Source organism: Felis catus, chromosome B1 (assembly GCF_018350175.1).
Source record: "Felis catus isolate Fca126 chromosome B1, F.catus_Fca126_mat1.0, whole genome shotgun sequence".
Lineage (NCBI taxonomy): Eukaryota > Metazoa > Chordata > Mammalia > Carnivora > Felidae > Felis > Felis catus.
Window position 1 is genome coordinate 41,886,254 of NC_058371.1, and position 23,329 is coordinate 41,909,582.

Here is a 23,329-nt window from a genome sequence, read left to right on the forward strand (position 1 = left end):
TTTACCAATTTTCCAATTAAGGGATTGATTTCCTGTCTTTCTGCAAAGGTGACCAAATAGGCTTTTAAGAAATACTGTTATGAATGTGGAGATTTAACATGTTTGATAGGTTTTGATCAATTGCAACTACTACCTAGTTTCAAGTTCAAATTGTCTCATGTTTTGCCAGGGGGAGCCTCTTCAAGTTGCCCCCAGACTTTGTGTCACAACTGTAGTAGTGATCTTTGATAGCTTCCTTGTTAGCTAGTATGACAGGATACCCCAGGCTCATTTGACATACTTCCTGGAATCACCTATTTCTCCCCAAAAGACAGAATCTCTTTTAGTGTGATGGTATTTCAGGATTGCTAGGATTTCTGCATGCTAGGGGTGTTGTATTGAGTTTGTAATCATTTTTAGTCTTTTTGATGGGTAGAACTGAGAACTATATATATATATATATATATATATATATATACATATATATATATATATATATATATATATATATATATATATATTTACCCACTACCTCATGAGTAAATACTGATTTTTCCAATTCAATCATGATTACACTTTTGTGCTTACTCTCCCATATTCTTCTGTTTACTCTTTTTCCACGTTGAGCATCTTGAGTGTTAAAGACTCAGGAAATGACAAAATTGGAATATCCCAAAAGTACTCACTTACTCTATCTAATATTACACATATAACATCCTACAAAATAACCATATTAATACTAACTGACAAATCTATTTTCACAGCACACGCTCTCCCTATTTTTAAATTATAAAACTATATCTACATTATCTGAGCATACAGGGATTACGTACTATATACCAACGTCCATTTATATATATGAACCTCCAGAGATGCCTGGGTGGCTCAGTCTGTTGGGCATCTGACTCTTGATCTTGGCTTAGATCTTGGCTCAGGTTCCTGAGGTCAAGGCCCACATTGGGCTCTGAGCTGATGATGAGGACTCTGCTTGGAATTCACTCTCTCCATCTCTGTCTGCCTCTATCCTGCTTGCACTCTCCCTCTCTCTCTCAAAATAAATAAATAATTAAACAAAATTATATGTATGAACCTCCATTCATCTTGATTCTTTCAGTCATTATATATCTATCACCCTATCATTAATTCTTATATTGATGTCTCTCTAGTCATTTTGGTTATTTGAATCATATTCCAATGGGCACAACAACAAGAAAGGCTCATTAAAACAATGTTACCTGAGTTCTTGTCTGTTTTCACTTTGGCCTTTTAAATTTAAATGTCAGTTTTGCTGGATATAAAAACTTAGGCTCACATTTCTTGAGAATGTAAAATATATTACCCCATTTGTTTTTGGAATAAAACATTGCAGTTGAAAAGTCTGAGGGTGACTGAATTTTATTTTTCTATGAATAAGTAATTTTCTCTGAGGCTCAACTAAACTTTAAAAATGTTGCTCTAAAATTCAATAGTCATTCTGAATCAACCTTCAGGTATGCTCTTTTAATGTATACTTTTCTTAATTTTAATTTTAGGAAATACCAGTGTACTTGCTTTCTCCCTTTTCTTTGGCTTTCTTTTTCAAGGATTTTTATTATTGATATATTGAATGATGTTTGTCTTTCTTTAATTTGTGATTTACTATAGAATCTCATTGTATCTCCTCTTTAAAAATTTTAAATATTTTCCTCCATTTTGCCTTCTATTTCTCTTAGAGAATTATTCATTATGTGTATTCATATTCTGTTTCTTCTTGTTTAGTCTTTATTTCTCAAATGATTTATTCTTTTATTTCCAACTGTTTTTGTGGTTCTTATACTGCCCTTGTGAATTTTCTCATTCATCTCTTTCATCTCTCATATTGTTTTCTGGAAGTTTCCTAATTTTCTTTGAAATAGAAGCAATGGAAGGTGACTTCGTCATGAGCACTTACTGGCTATTAGAGGTTTTAGTGCTCTGAGGTCCATCAGGTGCCCCATTGCTTCACTTTATGTTCTTGCACACAGGCCGATATCCTACAGTGTCTTTATAACTTTTGTTGGTTTCTATTTTACCCTTGCATTTTGAGGTTTATAGAAATATCTTGTCACCTAGTTTTGTAATAAATATTTTTGTGGGATTCTTCTTTGTCTATCCAGTTCTGTTTTTATTGGGGGATTTAGAGAAATTAAAAAAAAAACTGCCAACATCTCAAAATCCTCATTTTATTTTGTTTGCATATATATTTTCATCAATCATCAGATATTTATTAAATGACCTATGACAGGTCCTTTTACAGACCCTGAGGATATACCTCTGAAGAAAACAAAATTCCTGCCCTCAAGAAGCATATATTATAATGAATAAAGATAGGCATTACACATGTTCACCAGTAAAAAAGTGAGAAAATTGTCAGGTATAATTAAGCTCCATCAAGAAGATACAAAAAGGTAATATGTACTCAATTTTTAGTCCATTTCAACCCATATATATGTATATGTTATATCACTAGACTATATATATGTATATATATGTGTATATATATGTGTGTGTGTGTATATCATTAGAATAGAACTTTCTAAACGACAAAGCATATATTGCATTCTTTTATTCTGACTTTTACCTCACAGATAGGGTAGATTTTGTTTCCCATATAACAGGGAGACATTTCAGACTCAGTAATTGTAAGTGACATGCAGTACATTTAAAGACAGAGCTTCAACTGGTATCTTTTTAAAAATGTTTGTTTATTTTTGAGAGAGAGAGAGAGATAGAACATGAATGTGGGAGGGACAGAGAGAGGGAGACACAGAACCCAAAGAAGGCCCCAGGCTCTGAGCTGTCAGCACAGAGCTCCACGTGGGGCTTAAACTCAAGAACCATGAGATCATGACCTGAGCTGAAGTTGGCCTCTTAACCAACTGAGCCACCCAGGTGCCCCTAATCTGGTGTCTTTTGAAACCATTTGCTCCTCTCCAATTTAATATTTTATGTATTTCATACCACATGCCACAAAACACTGTGCTGGAGGCTTGGGATGAGACATTTTTAGCCAAAGGAATTAATATTCCATAAGAGATAATAAGATGTATACTAATGGTATTAGTGTGTGGGGAGAGGGTTAAATGAAGTTGTGCAGGCATGGAGGAAGAATGAAGTCTCGCTTTCTGTGGTGGGGAGTACTGGTGAAGGCTTTATGAAGGAGATGGTGTTTGAATAACATTTACCTATGGAGAAAGTGGGGGATTTCTGGGTGGGATGAGCCGTATGAACAAGGATACATAGGGATGTACTCAATATAATTGGAGGATAACTAGAGTTCATTTATTGGTATTTTTTCCATCATATACTTATTCAACAATTTTGGTAGCTACTAAGTGCCAGGTGCTGTGCTGGGGGAGAGATAATAAGGAGAGATAAGAAAGGAGCTTAGTCTAGTGAGCAAGAGTATTGCTCTTTAACCTGATAGAAAAATGAGACCCGATGGATCAAATCTTCACTCACTTGCAGTGCACAACATGGGCAAGCAGCTATGAGCTGAGGAGCAGAGAAATTTAAAGCTGAGATTTTGAGCTACCCTCCTGGCAAGGTCCTTTGTGTTCCTGACCTTGAAGAAATCAGTTTTCTTGGAGCATATTATGTGTGAAAAGCAGTGCTGGGGAGAAAGACTAGAAAAGTGTACTGAGAGTTATTTGGTAGTGCGCTTTAAATGTCATGATAAGGAATTTATTTTTCTTTAATAAAGAGCTCTTGAAAGTTTTTGATGAGAAGACAGACCCAAGATGCCAGTGCAGTATGATGGAAATAGTACCACTTTGAATTTAGCCAGGCAAGAATTCAAAAGTCAGCTCTCCCACATTCTAAAAGTATCACAGATTGGCAAATTTCATTTTCCTGATCTGTAAAAATGGGAATTTATTCATTTATTTATTCACTAACCCTTTACTTTTTACCCTTTTACTTTTTAAATTCAAATAATATTTAATAATTACTATATTCTAGAGCTATTCTGTCCAATCTAGTAGCTCCTATCCCATGAAGCCAATGGACATTTGAAATGTTAATAATTTGAATTGATATGTGCTGTAAGTGTAAAATATATGCCAGATTTTAAAATCTTAGTACGAGAAAAAGAATATGAAATACCTCATTAATAATTTTTATGTTGAATGAAAACCCAAAAGACTCCACCAAAAAGCTGCTAGAACTGATATATAAATTCAGCAAAGTCACAGGATACAAAATCAATGTACAAAAATCGGTTACATTTCTCTACACCAATAATGAAGCAACAGGAAGAGAAATCAAGAAATCTATTCCTTTTATAATTTCACCAGGAACCATAAAATACCTAGGAATAAACCTAACCAAATATGTAAAAGATCTATATGGTGAAAACTATAGAAAGGTTATGAGAAATTGAAGACACAAAGAAATGGAAAAGCATTCCATGCTCATGGATTGGAAGAACAAATATTGTTAAAATGTCAATGCCACCCAAAGAAATCTACACATTCAGTGTAATTCCGATCAAAATTGCACCAGCATTCTTCTCAGAGCTAGAACAAACAATCCTAAAATTTTTATGGAACCACAAAAGACTCCAAATAGCCAAAGTAATGCTGAAAAAGAAAACCAAAGCAGGAGGCGCCACAATCCTGGACTTTAGCCTCCATCACAAAGCTGTAATCATAAAGGCAGCTTGGTACTGGCACAGAAGCAGACACATAGACCAATGGTATAGAATACAGAACCCAGAATTGGACCCACAAATGTATGGCCAACTAATCTTTGACAAAGCAGGAAAGAGTATCCATAGAAAAAGAGTCTCTGTAGCAAATGGTGCTGGGAGAACTGGACATCAACATGTAGAAGAATGAAACTGGATCACTTTCTCACATCATACACAAAAATAAACTCAAAATGGATGAAAGACCTAAATGTGAGACAGGAAACCATCAAAACCCTAGAGGAGAAAACAGGCAACAACGTCTTTGACCTCAGCCACAGCAACTTCTTAGTCAACATGTCTCCAAAGGCAAGGGAAATAAAAGCAAAAATCAACTATTGTGACCTCATCAAAATAAAAAGCTTCTGCACTGCAAAGGAAACAATCAACAAAACTAAAAGGCAACCAACGGAATGGGAGAAGATATTTGCAAATGACATATTGGATCAAGGGTTAGTATCCAAAATCTATAAAGAACTACCAAACTCAACACCTGAAAAACAAATAATCCAGTGAAGAAATGGGCAGAAGACATGAAGAGAAACTTTTCCCAAGAAGACATCCAGATGGCCAACAGATACATGAAAAACATGCTCAACATCACTCATCATCAGCGAAATACAAATCAAAACTACATTGAGATACCACCTCACACCAGTCAGAATGACTAAAATTAACAACTCAGGAAACAAAAGATGCTGGCAAGGATGTGGAGAAACAGGAACCCACTTGGACTGTTGGCAGGCATACAAACTGGTGCAGCCATTCTAGAAAACAGTGTGGAGATTCCTCAAAAATTTTAAAATAGAACTAGTCTATGACCCAGCAATAGTACTACTAGGAATTTATCCAAAGGGTACAGGAGTGCTGATTCATAGGGGCACATGTACCTCAATGTTTATAGCAGCACTTTCAACAGTAACCAAATTATGGAAAGAACCCACATGTTCATCACTGATGAGTGGATAAAGAAGATGTGGTTTATATAAACAATAGACTACTACTTGACAATGAGAAAGAATGAAATCCTGTCATTTGCAGCACCATGGATAGAACTGGATTATGCTAAGTGTAATAAGTCAGTCAGAGAAAGACAGATGTCATATGTTTTCACTCATACATGAAATTTGAGAAACTTAACAGAAAACCACAGGAGAAGGGAAGGGGAGAAATAGTTTCAAACAAAAAGGGAGACAAACCATAAGTGACTCTTAAAAACAGAGAAGAAACTGAGGGTTGATGAGGGTGAGGAACAGGGGAGGGGAAAATAGGTGATGGGCAGTGAGTAGGACACTTGTTGGGATGAGCACTGGGTGTTGTGTATGAGTGATGAATCACAGGAATCTACCCCTGAAACCAAGAGAACACTGCATACACTATATGTTAGCTAACTTTACAATAAATTATATTTAAAAACAAATAAACAAATAAAATAATAAATTAAAAAATTAATATTTATTTATTTTTGAGACAGAGAGCGACAGAGCATGAGTGGGGGAGGGGCAGAGAAAGAGGGAGACACAGAATCTGAAGCAGGCTCCAGGCTCTGAGCTGTCAGCACAGAGCCTGATGCGGGGCTCGAACACATCAACCGTGAGATCATGACGTGAGCCATAGTCAGATGCTCAACCGACTGAGCCACCCAGGCACCCCAAATAAAAAAAATGTTTATGTTGAATACATGTTGAAAGAAAAAGAATTTGGATATATTGGACTAAATAAAAAATATATTTAAAAAATAATTTCAGTAGTTTTTAAATTTTTTTTAATATGGCTATTAGAAAATTTAAATGTGACCATATTTATGGCTTAAGCTATATACTCTATGACAGTGCTGTTCTAGATACTGGGCATATAGTATTGAATAATTTAGTGGTAGGAGATAGATAATAAATGAGAGATTTTAAATATCAAAACCATATAATCTTAGAATGCAAAATAGGTGTTGTGAAGAGTGTAAAAGAGGGGCATGCAGTGGAGAGGCACTCAGGCTTGAACAGAAAAAAGGGGAAAAGAACATAAAAGTGGGTTGAGAGACAGTTTGGGGATGTAATTTGGAGGACAAGTTTACCAGATTTGGGGATACATTATGTTTAGGAGATGAGGGAAAAGGAAAGAGGAATAAATCTTAAACTTATCTGGGGATGATTATGAAAGCTACATGTGACACAGTTTATAAGGCACCCAATATAATGCTTGGAACATATGATTCTCAGAAAATGGCAGCTGTGCTGATATTTGGAGTCTGAGGGTGTTCATGATGATGGTGAATAGTGCCGCCATGAAGGAGATCTCTCTGGCATGGATTCGATTACAATTTTAAGGTTGCTTCATCACCATCTAAATCTTAAAGTGATGTCCCAAACAGGCAATAAAACCTTTCATTTGGTAGATTTTGATATGTCCAGTGTTTTTAGACATTTGTCTTCTCGTCTTCCCAACTGCCTCTCACGCCATCTTTGTTCTCTCTGGCACATCTGTTTATTGGTAACAATTTTGTTAGCTACTTCTCTTTGTTAGTGGGGCTTATCTAACTTATGTATTTATCCTCTCTCAGGAGCCCTGGCTAATTTCTCCCTTTTGGGGTCTTATAAGTACTGTTACCATCTGTTTAAATATTTCTTCAGTGACTGAAAAACAAACCAATGCCTTCCAAATACCAAATGCACACAGCGAATTCTATATCCCTCCTGAGTAGAAAATCTTCCTTCTCTCTTTCTTTTATTGTCAAAATGACCATTTCCCACCAGTACCATGGAAATGGAGGATTTTTATCCACTGAGTGTGTGGTTTCTATCCAAGTGACAGGGTATGTATCTTTCTAGTTAATGGTGGATGGTGGAAAACAACACTCATGCTGGCTTTAAAGTGGACTCTGCAGATGGAGACATTGCACCTTTTCCATAGGCTATCCCGACACCACCCACTTTTAGCCAGCAGAACCCATCCTTATGTGGGCAAAGTCACACTATAACATGCTATTTCCACTATATACATATCAGTATTGGGTATGAACTTTATGCCCAGTGACATTTGTCTTTTCCTGAGACAAAGCAATAATGTTGATAAAAGAGCAAAGGGGAGGTTATTTTATGTGGGATACAGATTTGCATGACTGAGGTAGAATTGGTTAATGGATGGTCACTTCAAGTCATTCCTTCAGCAACTTGAGAATGTCTTGTTTATCAAGTCTCCTGTATGTATCCAGACCCATGGCAGACAATGGAGATGGAGGGAAGTATAATTCCTAAATTAATCTTGTCTTCAAGATGTTTTTGGAGAGATGATTCTAAAAAACACTAATAAGGGGCGCACCTGGGTGGCTTAGTCAGGTAAGCATTGGAGCATGGCTCAGGTCATGATCTCATGGTTTGTGAATTTGAGCCCTGCATCGGACTTTCAGCTCTCAGCACAGAGCCCACTTCAAATCCTCTGTCTCCTTCTCTCTCTGCCCCTCCCCCACCCATATTCTCTTTTTCTCTCCCTCTCTCTCAAAAATAAATAAACATCAAAAAAAGAAAAAAAATACTCAAAAAACAAAGACCAAGATCTAATCAAAATTTACAGCACAGATACTAAGGATGGGGAGACGTCAACAGTGAAGATGTAGGCGAAGTTCACAGAAATCTTGAAAGGGCTCCTGGATAAAATGGACCTTGACGTCTGGATGTGATTGAAATAGACTGGGAGGAGAGAGAACAGCATGACCTAAATGGAGTGGAACAGGACACATGGGAGAGACAGGGGAAGACAAGATTGCTCAAGATCCCGCAGTCAGGCAAGAAGCATGACTGCTGGGTCTTTAGGTCCCCATAAAGGAGGAGAGAAGGGAAAGAGACATTCTTCCTATTCCTGCCTCTTTTCAAAGTTAAATATCAGAGTATATGCAACAACATGCATCACACTGGAAATATTTTCATGTGTTAGACATTTCTTCATACTACAGGGCATGCACTGAGAAGTTCAGTTACTTCTGTCTCTAGCAGGGGCTTTCGGATGGCTCTTGCCTGAAGGTGTAGCTTCGTAGCAGCTGCAGGTAGAGTTCCATGATGGCCTTAAAATGCCTTTAGCCAAAATAGACATCAATGACCAGCATTCCAAGGGTAGCCAGCTAGTACTCAGAGGAATTCCAAGTATTACAAAGGAGCCCACATGAACAAAATGATTCACATTATTTTTTCCTTTTTCAATGGATCTTCCTCCAAGCAGAAAATGCCCAGAAAAAAAAAAGGAAAGTTAGGCTTCTAGTGTCATTTCTTTAGACTTTTGAAATCATTTAAATGACATCTCTTAAGGTTTTTTTTTCTATAACAGCTTTATTGAGGTATAACTCATATATCATAGAATTCACCTATTTAAAGTGTGCGATTCAAGGGTTTTTGTATATTCAGTAGTATAACTATCACCAAATAAAGTTGAGCATCATCATCACTAGAAAGAAACCCCCTTAGTGTTTGTTCCCAATCTTCCCTAACATCTCCCTCCCTGCTCTCCTACTCCTTGACAGTCACTAATCTACTTTCTGAATTCTAGATCTTTCTATTCTGAAAATTTCACATAAAGGGAATCATACAATGTATGATCTTTTGTGATTGGCTTTTTTCACTTAGCATACTGTTTTCAAGGTTCATGTGTGTTGCAGGCATGTGTCAGCACTCAACAATTTTTTTTCCTGTTAATATGCCATTGTATGGATACAGCACATTTTATTTACCTGTTCTTCAGTTGATGGCCACATGGGCTGTTTCCACTTCTGGGCTATTATAAAGTATACTGCTATGAATATTTATGTACAAATTTTTAGGTAGACATGTATTTTTATTTCTCTTGAATGGAATATACATTCATTTCTCATTTTTCATGGTTGTTATGCTGTATAAAGTCACCAACTCGGAATGAGTAAATACTGAGCCATTGCTTCTAGAGGGAATACAGGGTTAAGTGCCTGCAAGTTGCTGGTCACAAGACTTCTGTCCACGGATCAATACATAAACTTGTTTTATGAGTGTTTCTATTTAAAGATGCCTTATTTAATATATTCTTTACAAATGATTGATTATGTGTACTATTTCTTTGCAATAAAACCCTAGCTGAGAAGACTCTTAAACTTTCCTGACTCTGAGTAAGGTGGTAAATCCCACTGGCTTTTAGCTTTATAACAATGCTGTCAATTATGCTTTCACTATCCATTATTGGTTCATGAATCCACAAATTTAGCCACTTTTCCATCTTTCCCATAGCTTTGTCATAGAACTTTCTGGAGTGGTTTTACATTCACATCAACAAATTTCCTCTTCCTTATTCTGGATGTACAGTATTATCAATTAACGTGGAACTCACAGCCAGCATCACCATTACTCATGCCTGAATAAAACTTATTTAACACATGTGTTTACTCTGTAAAGAACACCATGATCTTCCTGTGCTTCCGAACACTAGACAGCACTTCAGCATTACTCTTGGGGATCATTTTAGGCAGTAAAATCACCAACAAAAAGCACAAAATGCAAAAAATGTGGCACTAAATACACCATGAAAATAACACTTGTTTATAATATAAAAGATAAGAAGGCAGAACATTGCCTTGTTCAACCTCAGCTGGGATCATGTATGTCAGGTGACTCAAACTTTTGGTCTCTCCACACATGCCCGTGAATGATGACAAAAAAGCCATAAGTATTGATTTGTGTAACCACACGTAAGTATTTGCAAGTAGGTAAATTAACAAATGCCTATGTGTGAATGACAAAGGTTGACTATACCTAGAAATGGAGTTGTTGGGTCATATGGTAACTCTATGTCTCAACTTTTGAAGATGGTTTTCCAGTGTGGGCTGCTGAATTTTACATTCTTGCCAGCTGTGTGAGGGCTCCTAATTCTCCACGTCCGTGCTAATGCTTTTTATTACCTGCCTTTTTCATTCTCACCATCCTGGTGGTTATGAAGTGATGTCTCCTTGTGGTTTGATTTGCATTTTCCTGATGGTGAATGATGTCAAGCATATTGTTATGTTGTACTGGTCCTTTGTATATCTTTGTAGAAATGTCTATTCAGATCCTTTGCAAACTTTTAAATTTATATTATTTTCAAATAAAGTAAGGAGACCAGTATACCACACTTTCAATAATGGGCAGAATGACTAGGCAGAAAATTAATAAGGGAATAGAAGGACTGAAAAGACATAAAACAACTTGACCTAACAAACATGTATAGAATTGTCTAGCTCTCCCTTTGTTTCTGTCAGTTTTTGCTTCCTGAATTTTCTGTGTTGTTATAGGCATGCATATATATAATTATTGCGTCTTCCTGATGGCTCAGCACTCTAATCATTACACAATGTCCCTCTTTATCGCTAGTATAAATTTTGTTTTAAAGTTATACTTTGATAGTATAGCTGCTACAACTTTCTTGTGGATGCTGTTTGCCTGATATAGCTTTTAAATCTTTTAACTTTTATCTATCTGTATCATTGAAGTTAAAGTGTTATCTACCCTAGAAAACATGTAGATTAGTCATATTTTCCTTTTTATCCAATCTTATCATTACTATATTTTGATTAAATTTATATTATTTTCAAATATAGTGTTATTTTTGCTGCAGTTGGATTTATGTCTACCATTTTACTTTTCATTTTTATGTAGTAATCGTGTCTTTTTTTTCCTCTTATTTCTTCTTTACTACTTTCTTTTGCCTGAAGAAAATATTTTGTACTGCCACATTTTAACTGTTTTAGTGACTATTCCATATATTATTTTGGACTTTTTCTTTAGTGGTTGCTTTAAGGCTTACCCTATACATCTTGACTTATCAGAAATTTATCCTAGCTTAATTGTACCCAGATATAGAAATGTTACTCCTGTATTGCTGTTTTTTCTGTTCCCCCTTTTTGTGCTATTGTTATTATGCAAATTGGATCTATTTCTATTATAAACCCTGCATTATATTGTAATAATTGTTAATCTATGCAATTTTATATGTTTCAAAGAAGCTGAGAAAAACAACATGAGCAAGCTATATTTCAGCGTTTGTTATATTAACCTTCTTATTTACCCTTTCTGATTCTCGTCATTTGTTCCTGTGGATTTGACAATTTCAATATGGTGTCATTGCCTTGCTCTGGCACAGGTTTGCTTCCACCTACTCTCTTTAGTGTTGCTATTATCAATACATTATATTTGTATATGTTATTGGCCCAAATATAAAAAATAAATATTTTGTATATATACTCTTCAATTAGTTAATAAAAGAAAGAAGAGATTTGCATTTATACTGTTTTTTTATAACTACATATTTGCCTTTCTTTTCTTTTCATAAGAATTTAAATTGTTTTCTGATGTCACTTGCTTTTAGCCTGAAGAATTTGATTTAGTATTTCCCATAAAGTGGATCTGTTAATAACAAATTCTCTTAGTTAAAAAAAAAATCTCTAAATGTCTTTATTTCACCTAAGTTTTTGAAAGTTTTTGTTTGTTTGTTTGTTTGATGGATTTCTTTTTCTTTCAGTGCTATGAATATGCTACCCTTCTGACTTCTGGCCTCTAGTGTTTCTGATATGAAATTAGCTGCTATTCTTATTGTGGTTCCCTTGTATGTGATGAGTTCTCTTACTCTGCTACTTCAGACTTTCCCCTTAGTTTTGGCTTTCAGCATTTTTACTGTGATGTTTTTGGGTATAGATAATTTTGTACTTATTCTGCTTGAATTTTGTTGCATTTCTTCGACGTGTATATGGATGTTTTTCTTCAAATTTTGGAGGGTTTCAGTCGTTATTTCTATGAATATTTTTTTTCTGTTATTTTCTCTTTCTCTTCTTCTGGTATTACTATTTTATGCGCATGTTGGTATACTTAATAGTGTTGCACATTTCTCTGAAGATGTATTCAATTTTCTTTATTTTTTTTCTCTCTCCTCTTGGATTGCATAATCTCTATTGATATATCTTCAAGTTCACCAACTCTTTCTTCTGTAAGTTCACATCTATTACAAAACCCCTGTAGTGAATTTTTCATTTTATTTACTGTACTTTTTAACTCTAGAATTTCTATCTGATTCTTTGATGTAATTTCTGTTTCTTCACTGATATTCTTTTACTAAAATTTTTAAAATGTTTATTTATTTTTGACAGAGAGAGAGAGAGATAGAGCGCAAGCTAGGGAGGGGGCAGAGAGAGGGAGACACAGAATCTGAAGCAGGATCCAGGCTCCAAGCTGTCAGCACAGAGCCTGATATGGGGCTCAAACTCACGAACTGTGAAATCATGACCTGAGCCAAAGTTGGACACTTAATCAACTAAACCACCCAGGTGCCCCATTCGTTGATATTCTTTATTTGATGACACATCGTCATCACACCTTCCATTACTTCCTTAAGCATGATTTCCTGTAATTTTTTGAACACATTTGTAATTGTTCAAATCTTTGAAGTCTCTGTCAGTTAAATTTAACATCTGAACCCTTACTGTTGTTTTCATGTGTGTAGGTTTCTTGCATTTTTATAATCGTTGCTATTGTCAAGAACTGAATATTTTAGTTTATATATTTGTAGTGATGCTGGATACTGATTCATTCCTGTTCCAGGGTTTGTTTTTGTTGTTGTTTGCTTATTTATTTGTCCGATGTCTTGGCTAGGCTATTTTAATAGTGTATACTTTCCCATGATATGCAGCCATTACTGTCACTGCTCAGAGGCTCAGCCTTAGGAATGAGACAGTCACTGTGGGATGGCAGTGATTTGTATAGGACTCTCTTTGACTGTTTCTTTCTCTGATCTCTATTAAGCTGCCTGCCACTACTGGAATAATACTCCATCTTTTAGGCTGTGCTAATTGCTCGATGATTGCTCTATTGTTTTTGTCAATGCCCTGGAGTGTAAATGCTGCACACTGTGATCTAATTAAATATTGTATTTTTTGTGAGGCTAGTTTTTGAGTCAAGTCTTTGAAGTTTGTTCTGACTCCAGAAAGCCTCCCCTGAGCTATCTCCCTCGTTCTCTCTGGTAAGTTAGCGAGCCTATGGTTTAGCTTGTTGCTCTAATGGAGCTATCAGCTTTCTCTTAATTGCTTACCACCGAAGTCTCCATTCTTTTTGAGAGGAACCTTAGGCTTAAACCTTTCAATACTCTATTTCAAACAAAGTCAGTTCCTTTGGAGAGGGTTTAGGAACTTTCTGTTCTTATGGAAAAATTTCTGAGCCTTTGCTGCAGAGTAGGGAACAGGGACAGTGGCTTATTTGTACCAGAATGACAACCTTGCTTTATTAGCTAGGCAGAAATGGCAGGGTCTAGTCTTATCAGTTTGTCTCTCCTGACATTGAACCCGTGTCCTACAAATAAGTTGAAGCAATTGCAGTCAGGGTCCCAAAATTCTTGGTCTGCTATGCCTAGTAGAGAACTTCTGTCCTAGGAATGAGGGTGGGTAGGGGGAAGAAAATATCTGATCTCTTGGCTACATTGCCAAGAATTTGTCTTCTGCATCTTGGAACTAAAGGGTATTAATGTTGGTGTTCTGCCTTCCTGATATGCCCTAACTGGAAGCTGATAGGAGAGGGAGCCCTATTTTCTTGACCACAGCCAGTCAGAATGGAGCTTCTATCATGCTTACCTGATGGTTGGTAGGGAGGGAGAGGGTTATTTCTAAAGTGCCATAGACTCTTGCTATTCTTACATATTTTTTGAATAAATATTTCTTAATTTTCTGTTTGCTCTTGGTATAATTTCCAGAGACTTCAACAATAATGTTTTTATTTTTATTTTTTAAAATAATCTTTAGCATTTATGGTTGTTTTGCTGAGAGTAATTGTACAGAATTTCTCACTCTGACATTCTGGAGGTGAAAGTCCTTCTGTTAAGATTTTGCATGCACCCGAAGGAGAATGAAGACAGTTATCTGAATTAAGTAAAAAAAAAAAACTTATAAAACATAAAATGGACTTTCAAGACTTGAGTTTTGGCCACAGGCAGCCAGGGTTTTCCACCTTGATTGAATCCTCCTGAAAACTTCTAACCTTTGCAAAATGCTTTGACTATGCAGGCTTAGGATACTCCACAAACTTTTTTTTTTCTTTCAGCAATATAGACATTACATTGAAAAAGTCTGAAATTTGCTTCCAGTTTGAAACCCATAATTTAGGATAATATTAGATTCCCCTTCACTTATTTGATAGCTTGGGGCCAATTCTTTAATTCTTTAAGCCAGAAACTCTAAATGTATTCATTGAGGTCAGTTCATCAAACTTTATGGAATTTCTGCTCTGAGTCATATATCCATATTGCTCAGAGTGCAATGGGAGACTCCAGTAAAGATGATATGATCTGTACCTGTAAGAAGCCATTAATTTGGGATTTAGATAGCCAAGAATACACAATTAAATTCTAGCACTTTGCAGACATTTATTTGGTTAGTACTGAGATTCTTTCTGGGTAGTTATGTCTCCACCAGAGTCATTAGAATAGTCAGAGTTGGTGGTTTTTATGGTTGCTTTATGTGAGGTATATTGGATCCTTCAGTAAATATCCAATAAACATGTCCTGCTGGCCTCAAAGGCTGCTTAACTTCTCAGGGCACTATTACAGTTTCTCTGTTGTCAGACACTTACCCTTGGTCCTTCTTCTACAACTATGACATAGCTACATTTCCTGATATTTTCTTGCCTAACCATTGGTTCTTCTCTTCTATTATTCTTCTATTATTCTTATTTGATTCTTCTATATGATTATGTGAATGAGATTTCCCAGGAGAGCAGAAAGCTAGGAATATATATTAAAACTATGATGAAACTAACAAATTTTAGGACACAATGTTCCCCTACTTGAACCCACAAGTTAGTTTATAAATTGCTGATTCCTCTGGTTCTTTTTATGGCCATCTTCCTGACAGTCTGAAAGTTTCTGGCTCACAACGTGACATCCTTGCATTATCTGTCTCCTCTTCTGATCTTCACATCATGCAAATTATTAATCCTACAAACCAACACTCAGTCCTGCTTATTCAGTAAACATCTGTAGGTCCCCCTGGGTGTCAAGCATTGTGCCAGGTGCTGGGGCTTCAGTACCTTCAGAGATGATTTCCTTGATCTTAAAGAAGTTTTGTAGGCTTGTAAGGAGATCAAATATGAAAAAATACACATGTAATACTTCAGTGTTCTATTATAAAAGAAGTACGTACAGGACACATAGAGGACTCTAAGATCAGTGCTCAATTTTGCAGGACAACAGAGGGAGGCAGAAAAAGCTTCATCTCAAGGAAGTGATGATTAAACTGAGCCATGAAGCAGATTCTAGAAAGACTGGATTAGACAAGAAGTGATGAGAAAAAGCATTCCAGGCATGAGAAAGGCTTGTTGATGAAAATCTACACAAATGGGCTTAATTTATGTTAGTGCTTTTTTTTGTTTGTTTCTTTTATTTTTTGTTTTGTTTTGTTTCATTTTGTTTTACTTTACAATTGGGAGAGTGTGAGTGTAATAGGAGACTGTATTTTCTTGAGTATACTATTTTCCTTTTTATTTTCTGAGTACCTTCTCCAATTCTCCTGGTCTCAACCTCCTTAAGAAGAGAGAAGAGAGTCATATTCATATAGCACAGCATCTTACATATATGGCAGGTCCTTAAAAATGTGTTGAATGAAGGAATATCATAAATCGATTGATCATTATCCAATTTAAATTCAGCTCTTTGCCCTAGAAACTATTTCTGAGTACACTTCATATACTGACACCAGCCACTTTGTTGGGTTTCTAGCATTTCTGTGGAAATGTCTACATCTTAGAACTACAGGGAGAAAGGCTAGGCTTGGCTGGCACTTTTGATAGAAACGCAGAAGGGATGCACAGATTGTAAATAGGTGTAAAGTGTAGGTTAAGTTTTGGCTTATGATCTTGTTCCTAATTTTAAGAAAAATGATGTGCTTTGACTTATGTATAAGAAGGTGAAAAATGAGTAATTTAAGTATCCACTTTCACTTTGACAACCTTTCTCTATCTCTTTCTTTCTTTCTTTCTTTCTTTCTTTCTTTCTTTCTTTCTTTCTTTCTTTCTTTCTTTCTTTTCTTTCTTTCTTCTTTTTTATATGCAAGGCCAATATCCTCTCACATATAGGGTAAAGTACCAGTTGGGTCTTTCAGCCCTCATGAGGTATCCACTCCTTATTTACTGGGCTCAAACTCTTCAGTAATTTCCTGATTTGTAATTTCCTGATATTCCTGGGCTTTACCCCCTGCATGGGTGCTGTGGCATCTCCTAGGCCTGGTTGCAAAAGTAGGTGACGAAAAACCAACTCTTCCTGTACTGCTTAGTCCAGTTAGTTTCCACAGTATATACCACAAAGGTGTAAAAATGTTGGTGATTTTTTTAATTTTAACTGAGTGTAAGGGGAAAACTCAAAGTAACTCAAAGCTTTAAATCATCAGCAAGGATCACTCAGTGGACACAGCCTCATGCCTTACCCAGGTTTCTTGCCCTAAGTGTTTTCTCTGTCCAGGAAAGGACCTTTAGGGGAGCTCCTCGTCTGTATACAGGATCTATTTCCTCAATGGCCCCCACCTCCAAACGGAACATTTCTTAAATCTCACCCATTAACTCTGATAAAAGGGTTGGGGAGACACACTAAGATTTAATAATCTGAGGTCAAGAGAATAAATGGCAGTAGGTGCCCCCACACCCCTCACTACACTTCTCCCAAAGACGAACATTAATTATGAGAGCTATTACCGATGAATGCCATAAGGAGGAAGGAGTTAGTTTTCTGACTGCCACTTAATTTGCAAGGCAACATCTCTCTAGCAGTCTGGACATCTTACTGTTCTGCAGAAAATATATAATTCCCTTTTCCCATCCTAGCCCCACCTTCATCCTCTCCTCATGCTATTTTACATTGCATTCTTTGAGCCTGCTTGGAATAAGAGAAGGGGCTATTGTGGGGCCAGATCCTCATCCAAGGCTGCTCTTTAACAAAAAGATGCTTTGCTATGACTGTTCTACTGAGGATTAGATTAACTCCTTATCTGAGTCTGCCTTTCTCTCAGTCTCTAGGCAGGAGGAGAGCCCAAATTTTCATTTTCCCCTTGTATAATATAGGCAATTGGTGATCTTTGTGCACAATAGCCAGGTCACATGATCTGACAAAGGATTTATTTTTTTCTGAATCATGATTCATTTCCATTGTCTTACAAAAGAATAAAAATCAAGCTGGATTTAAGTATTCTGTGCCATATTTAACTAATCACCTTTCCCAAAGAAAAGGAAATTACACACACTCTCCTAGAAAATTCAGCCAGCATGGTCATCATAGTTTTATGATATACACTCAAGTTAATTATGAAAAATGTTCAACTTCCTAAAGAAATCTTAAAAAAGAAAATCTTGAACATGTGGCCATGTATCCTGGTGAGGCTAAAATTGGTGAAAGACAGAGCTGAATGCCAAATGATAATTTCTGCTAAATAATTCAGGTCATCTGAACTCTGATATTTTACTTACTTTAATGAGCATAATGGGTGCAATTAGAGACCATTTCCCTCATGGTGCCAGACACAATGTGCTCTCACCTAATTGTGGGCCCTGTTTTTCTTTGGACAACTCATATCTGCTCATGTGTCTTATATTCCCTGTGTCTGGCAAGAGTAGCCACCAAATAAATGTAGGTTGAAGTCAGTAACTGAAAATGTTTGATAATGATTATCATGAATAAAAAAAGGTTGCAGAGCAAAAACTAGACAATTCAATAAGAAAGTTTTTGGTACATCTCATTTGCAACAGAATGGAATGGGGAAAAAAAGAAATTTTAAGACTTCGGGTTCTCTCTAATGTTTTCTCTCTCTCTCTCTTCTTTGCAGGGAAGTGATGCTGATATGGTGGATAAGAATAAGTGCTGTACACTCTGTAACATGTCCTTTACTTCGGCAGTGGTGGCTGACTCACATTATCAAGGCAAAATCCATGCCAAAAGGTTAAAACTGTTGCTAGGAGAGAAAACCCCATTAAAGACCACAGGTATGTGTATGAAAATGATCATGGGAGATACTGAAGTCCAGGAACCATGCCTATCCCATTAATTGTGCTTCTTCTTCAGAAGAGGCTGCCTGAATAGAACCTAATGGTAGATAGCCTTCAAAACCTAAAGGAATGGGACAGCAGACTTTGCTGTCATCAGAGGGTTATATATAATTGCACATTCTCATTCTCTCACCCTGGCTCCTTCAGATTAATAATTCAGCAGCTGGCATCTTTTGCAAGGCTGTTTACATCCTGCAAGATGTTGTCTATCATATTTATCATATATTATATAAGATACTATACCTATTACGTAAGGAATGCTATTCTTCTTAGCTTCAGTGTGTAATCCGTATGGAATGGGTAGTGTATTGTGTAGAGTGGGTATATTCACTGTCTGTGTCAGTATGATGCAGGATATCATCCTGCTCTTATCTTGGTGAGGGTGTGGAGGAGGAAAACTGTGGTCTTTAAAATGCTTCTTTGCAGACAACTAAGGTATTCCCACCCCACCCCCCCAGCCCCCCACCGAGGTGACATATCTTTTGTCTATGATTCCAGCCTATTAACTTCGACAAGAAGAAGCTTAATTATTGATAAAAGACCATTTGACCCTGTAATTGCTTAACTAAAATAATTCTTCATAAGTGTATCAAATTATGAAACTAAACTACTGTTGATGTTGAATCAAGTTAGACTATTTGGACAAGGTTTAAATTATGGCGAGGATGTTACTAGCCTGGGTTATAATCCCAAGAAGCTAGGGATATATTTCATGATGTCTACTCTTCCAATGCAATTAAAATTTAGCAGTGCATTTTATCTTTTTGTCTAATGAATCATGCATAAATCGTGGGAGTAATTATTTTTTAAATGGTATTTTGGAGATTGGAGAGAGCCTAAAACAATACTTGGCTTTTATTCTTGCCAGTGTTTTCCTTAAGAAAAATATCTTCTTTCACCTAGAGAATAGCAAGGAATCTTTTCACTATATTTTTCTACTTAGTTTAACTGAAGGATATTGTTTTTGTGAAGGTGGCTATGACATTCAGATACAGGACGGGGTTGCAAAACACCTGAAATCTGGAGCCGAGCTCAGCTTGTTCCTGGGCACACTCCGTGTGTTAGCATTTTATAAGCAGCCACTCAGTTGAAACTCCTTATTCTTGCTCTCTAAAAGGTTGGATATTCACCTTGTAACCTACTCCCCAACAAATTTCTTAAAATAGACACCTCAAAGAAACCGTCACTGGAAAATTTCTACCTGTTTTCCACGAATGAGTAACTAGCCCATTTGTTCTTTCTGCCTAAGCAGAGAATTGCTGTTAAATTTAATTTTGGAGGTAGTGATGGGAGAGGAGAAGCTGGATCTTTGTTTATCATGTCAATTAGCAAAGGGGAGAGTTATTCTTTCTGTAAGGAAAAAAAACACCACATGGCACAAATGGTTCTTTGTGAATTTAAATACATCCTCCAGATAAGCAAGTACCAGTTTGTTTTTCTGAATTCAAATACCCTCCGAGCTGGTAAATATAACTTGGGGGTAATTTGTTAGTTCCCAACAGTATATTCCCAAGGAAAAATCAGGAGCACTTAAACTGCGCCCTTTACTCAATGACTTTGTCTTGGTGTCCACAGAGCTGGCCCAATCCTCAGTATGAGCAAAATCACAATGCCAGTTAGGGAAGAAGGGGAGGGAAGGAGGGTGGGGGGTAAGTAGCTTGATCCACTTGTGGCTTGGGGCTGAGGAAACAGATTTCAGTTGCCTTATGCCTGCATCTCCCTCTCTCAACTAGCTCATGGTTCTCGGGCTGCACATCCCCTTCTGTAGCTCAGGCTCTCACCCATTCTCTCGGAAGCTGCTTATAGCAGAAAGGGTCTTGGAAGATGGCAACACCAAACAGAATTAGAGGGTCTGGGACACTAACCCTAGGCTTGGGTTAGTGTCAACCCAGCTGCTGGCAGGGAGCAGAGGAAGCAGTGTATCCTTCTAGAGCCAGATGAGTCATTAGGTACAAGTATAAGCAGAGAGTAGGCATTGGGAGGTGTGGCACGGGATAAGGATTTGAGGGCTTAATAGGAGAGTGGAACCTAGCAACAGAGAATCTGGATACAGAGATCCTGCAGAGACTCAAGCTGGGTACCAGCATCGGGAAAGTCTGGCAGGTGGTAGCAGGGCCCTGGCTGCAGGCTGGTGAAAGTAAAGGCTGTTGAGAGAGTGACAGGACACCATTATTTAAGACAAGAGTACTGAGCTGGAAGTCAAGTATAAGGAACAAATCAGGAACCTGGTTTCCAGACCAAGGATATATAGGTTGAGGCTTGGTCTTACACACAAATTCAGTTACTGCAAGTAAGGATAAGGAACTAGAGGCACCAGAAAAGAATACCCAGTCATGGGCTTCCTGAGCTACTAAGCTCAATCCCTCCAGTTTGTGAATAGAGTCAGGATTGCCTGACGTTTTTTTCTTGCTGCCGGAGGCCAAGCCCAGTGGCCATTCTTGAAGGACATCACCCTCGAAGCTATGGCTGCCCGATGCACATCTAAGAACTTCTCTGCAGGGGCGCCTGGGTGGCGCAGTCGGTTAAGCGTCCGACTTCAGCCAGGTCACGATCTCGCAGTCCGTGAGTTCGAGCCCTGCGTCGGGCTCTGGGCTGATGGCTCAGAGCCTGGAGCCTGTTTCCGATTCTGTGTCTCCCTCTCTCTCTGCCCCTCCCCCGTTCATGCTCTGTCTCTCTCTGTCCCAAAAATAAATAAACGTTGAAAAAAAAAATTTTAAGAACTTCTCTGCATACTCCATCAGATTGGCTTGAAATTATTTCTGTAATGAAAACCAAAGGAAAAAAAAAAGAACACATAAAACCCAACCAACTGAATTAAGGTGCTAGAGAGAAGCGAGTCCCCTGCTCGGGGATGCTGTGTAAGCTACCCCTCCAAGAATAACAGGCTCTTGAACCAGAGTGATTTCTGGGTAGGGATAATTGAAGCACAAGTCACTGCTTCCCCCAGCTACTCCGTCTGATGAGGGTGAGCAATCGGTATCTGTGAATCATTACCTTTCCGCCTACGCAAGATGTGCTTTGATCAAGCATCGACTGGATATCCTGCAGAATTATTGCAGTTTGAGTTGTCTTCTCCAGATGGGAGCATGTTTACTAGAATTTCTGAAAAGCTTGACAGACCTGCTGGGACAAATAGCAGTTCCCATTCTTGTTGCTTAGTGCGTTTCAGAATCTCTTTTCCTGTTCATGCTTTTCTAGGTCCTGCTGCAAGATGAAAGCTTGAAGAGAATTCTAGGCCCACCCTGTTCTCATAGGGTCAGTGGACCTCAGCATGGAGGTCTTGGCCAAATCAGAGGCTGACTACCTGCTGTAGTCAGGTCATTTGCCACACTGTGAGAAGGATTTAGAGGAGGTGTAGGTCAGAGGGCAGAACAGTGAAGGTCATGAAAATCCTCTCTTTAGGGAGAGAATAAAGGAAACAGGGGTGGTTTACCATGGAAAACAGATTGCTCAGGGGCAAATCTTTGGAAAGTCATCATGGGAAAAAAGAGATTTCTGGTGTGTGTGTGTGTGTGTGTGTGTGTGTGTGTGTGTGTGTGAGAGAGAGAGAGAGAGAGAGAGAGAGAGAGAGAAAGAGAGAGAGAGAATGTGTGAAAACGTGACTATGTATGAGAATATGAATGTGTGCATGAGTGTGAGTGTGTGAGAATATGTGTGTGTGATTGAGAGTGTGTATATGTGTGTGCATGTGGGAGTATAGAGAGCATTTGTGAGAATATGAGAAAGTGTATATGTATGAGTGTGAGAATATGTGAATGTGTGTGTGAGGGAATGTGTGAAGATATGTGTGTGTGTGAATGTGTGTGAGACTATGTGAGAGTGTCTGTGCATGTGTGAGTGTGAGACTGTGAGCATATGAGAGTGTGTGTTTGCATGTGTGCATGAGTGTGAGAGAATTTGTGAGAATATGTGAGAGTATGTGTTTGTGTATGTGTGTGTGTGCATGAATGTGACTGTGTGTGTGAGTGAGGGAGTGTGTGTGTGAGCTTGGATGCAACAAATGTACCCAATGAGTAGGTAGAACATTAAGAAGTCAGATCTGAGCTCAAGATAAGAAAAAGATTATTAAGATTCAGAGATACTAGATTTCTGTAATGAAACCAAAAGGAAACCCAACCAACTGAGTCAGGATGGCAGAGATGGCAATGCCTGCTCAGGTACTCTGTGTAAGCTGCCCCTCCCAGAGTAACAGGTCCTGGAGCTGACATAGGACTGGGGCATGATGGGTGACAGGGGTTGGGGAGGGGTGTTGAAGCAGAAGCTGGCTGATACTCCACAGGGCATTTCCTCAGGAGGGTCCAGCCCAGGACATTGGCCTAGATGACATTTAAAATCCTTCCAACCGGATTCTCAGCCTGATACTACCTGCAGGCTTGACCCACTGAGCCGATAGGCAGAAAGAATGTTGGCCTGGGAGTCGGGAGATAGGAGCCCAGGCCCCAGCTTGGCCTAAGGTGCCATGTGATCTCTGCTAGGTTCGTTCTCCTTTCCAACCTCAGTTTTCTCATCTGTCATTTAAATCTAACACTGGATGTGTTTACCTCACAGGCCCTTTTGCAGAGCAAACAATAGATTTAAGGAGCTTTGGAAAGTAGAA

The 23,329-nt window shown here is 37.8% G+C and overlaps 1 protein-coding gene across 9 annotated transcripts in view; it reads left to right on the top strand.

The window, feature by feature from the left end:
• The window catches only part of ZMAT4 (zinc finger matrin-type 4), a 348,048-nt gene that overhangs the window by 172,075 nt on the left and 152,644 nt on the right, over positions 1-23,329 (top strand). For all 9 annotated transcript variants that reach the window (XM_045055515.1, XM_045055517.1, XM_045055518.1 and 6 more), the window contains one exon: positions 18,513-18,669. In XM_045055515.1, the coding sequence (XP_044911450.1) occupies positions 18,513-18,669 (157 nt within the window). The remainder of the gene's footprint in view (positions 1-18,512; positions 18,670-23,329) is intronic.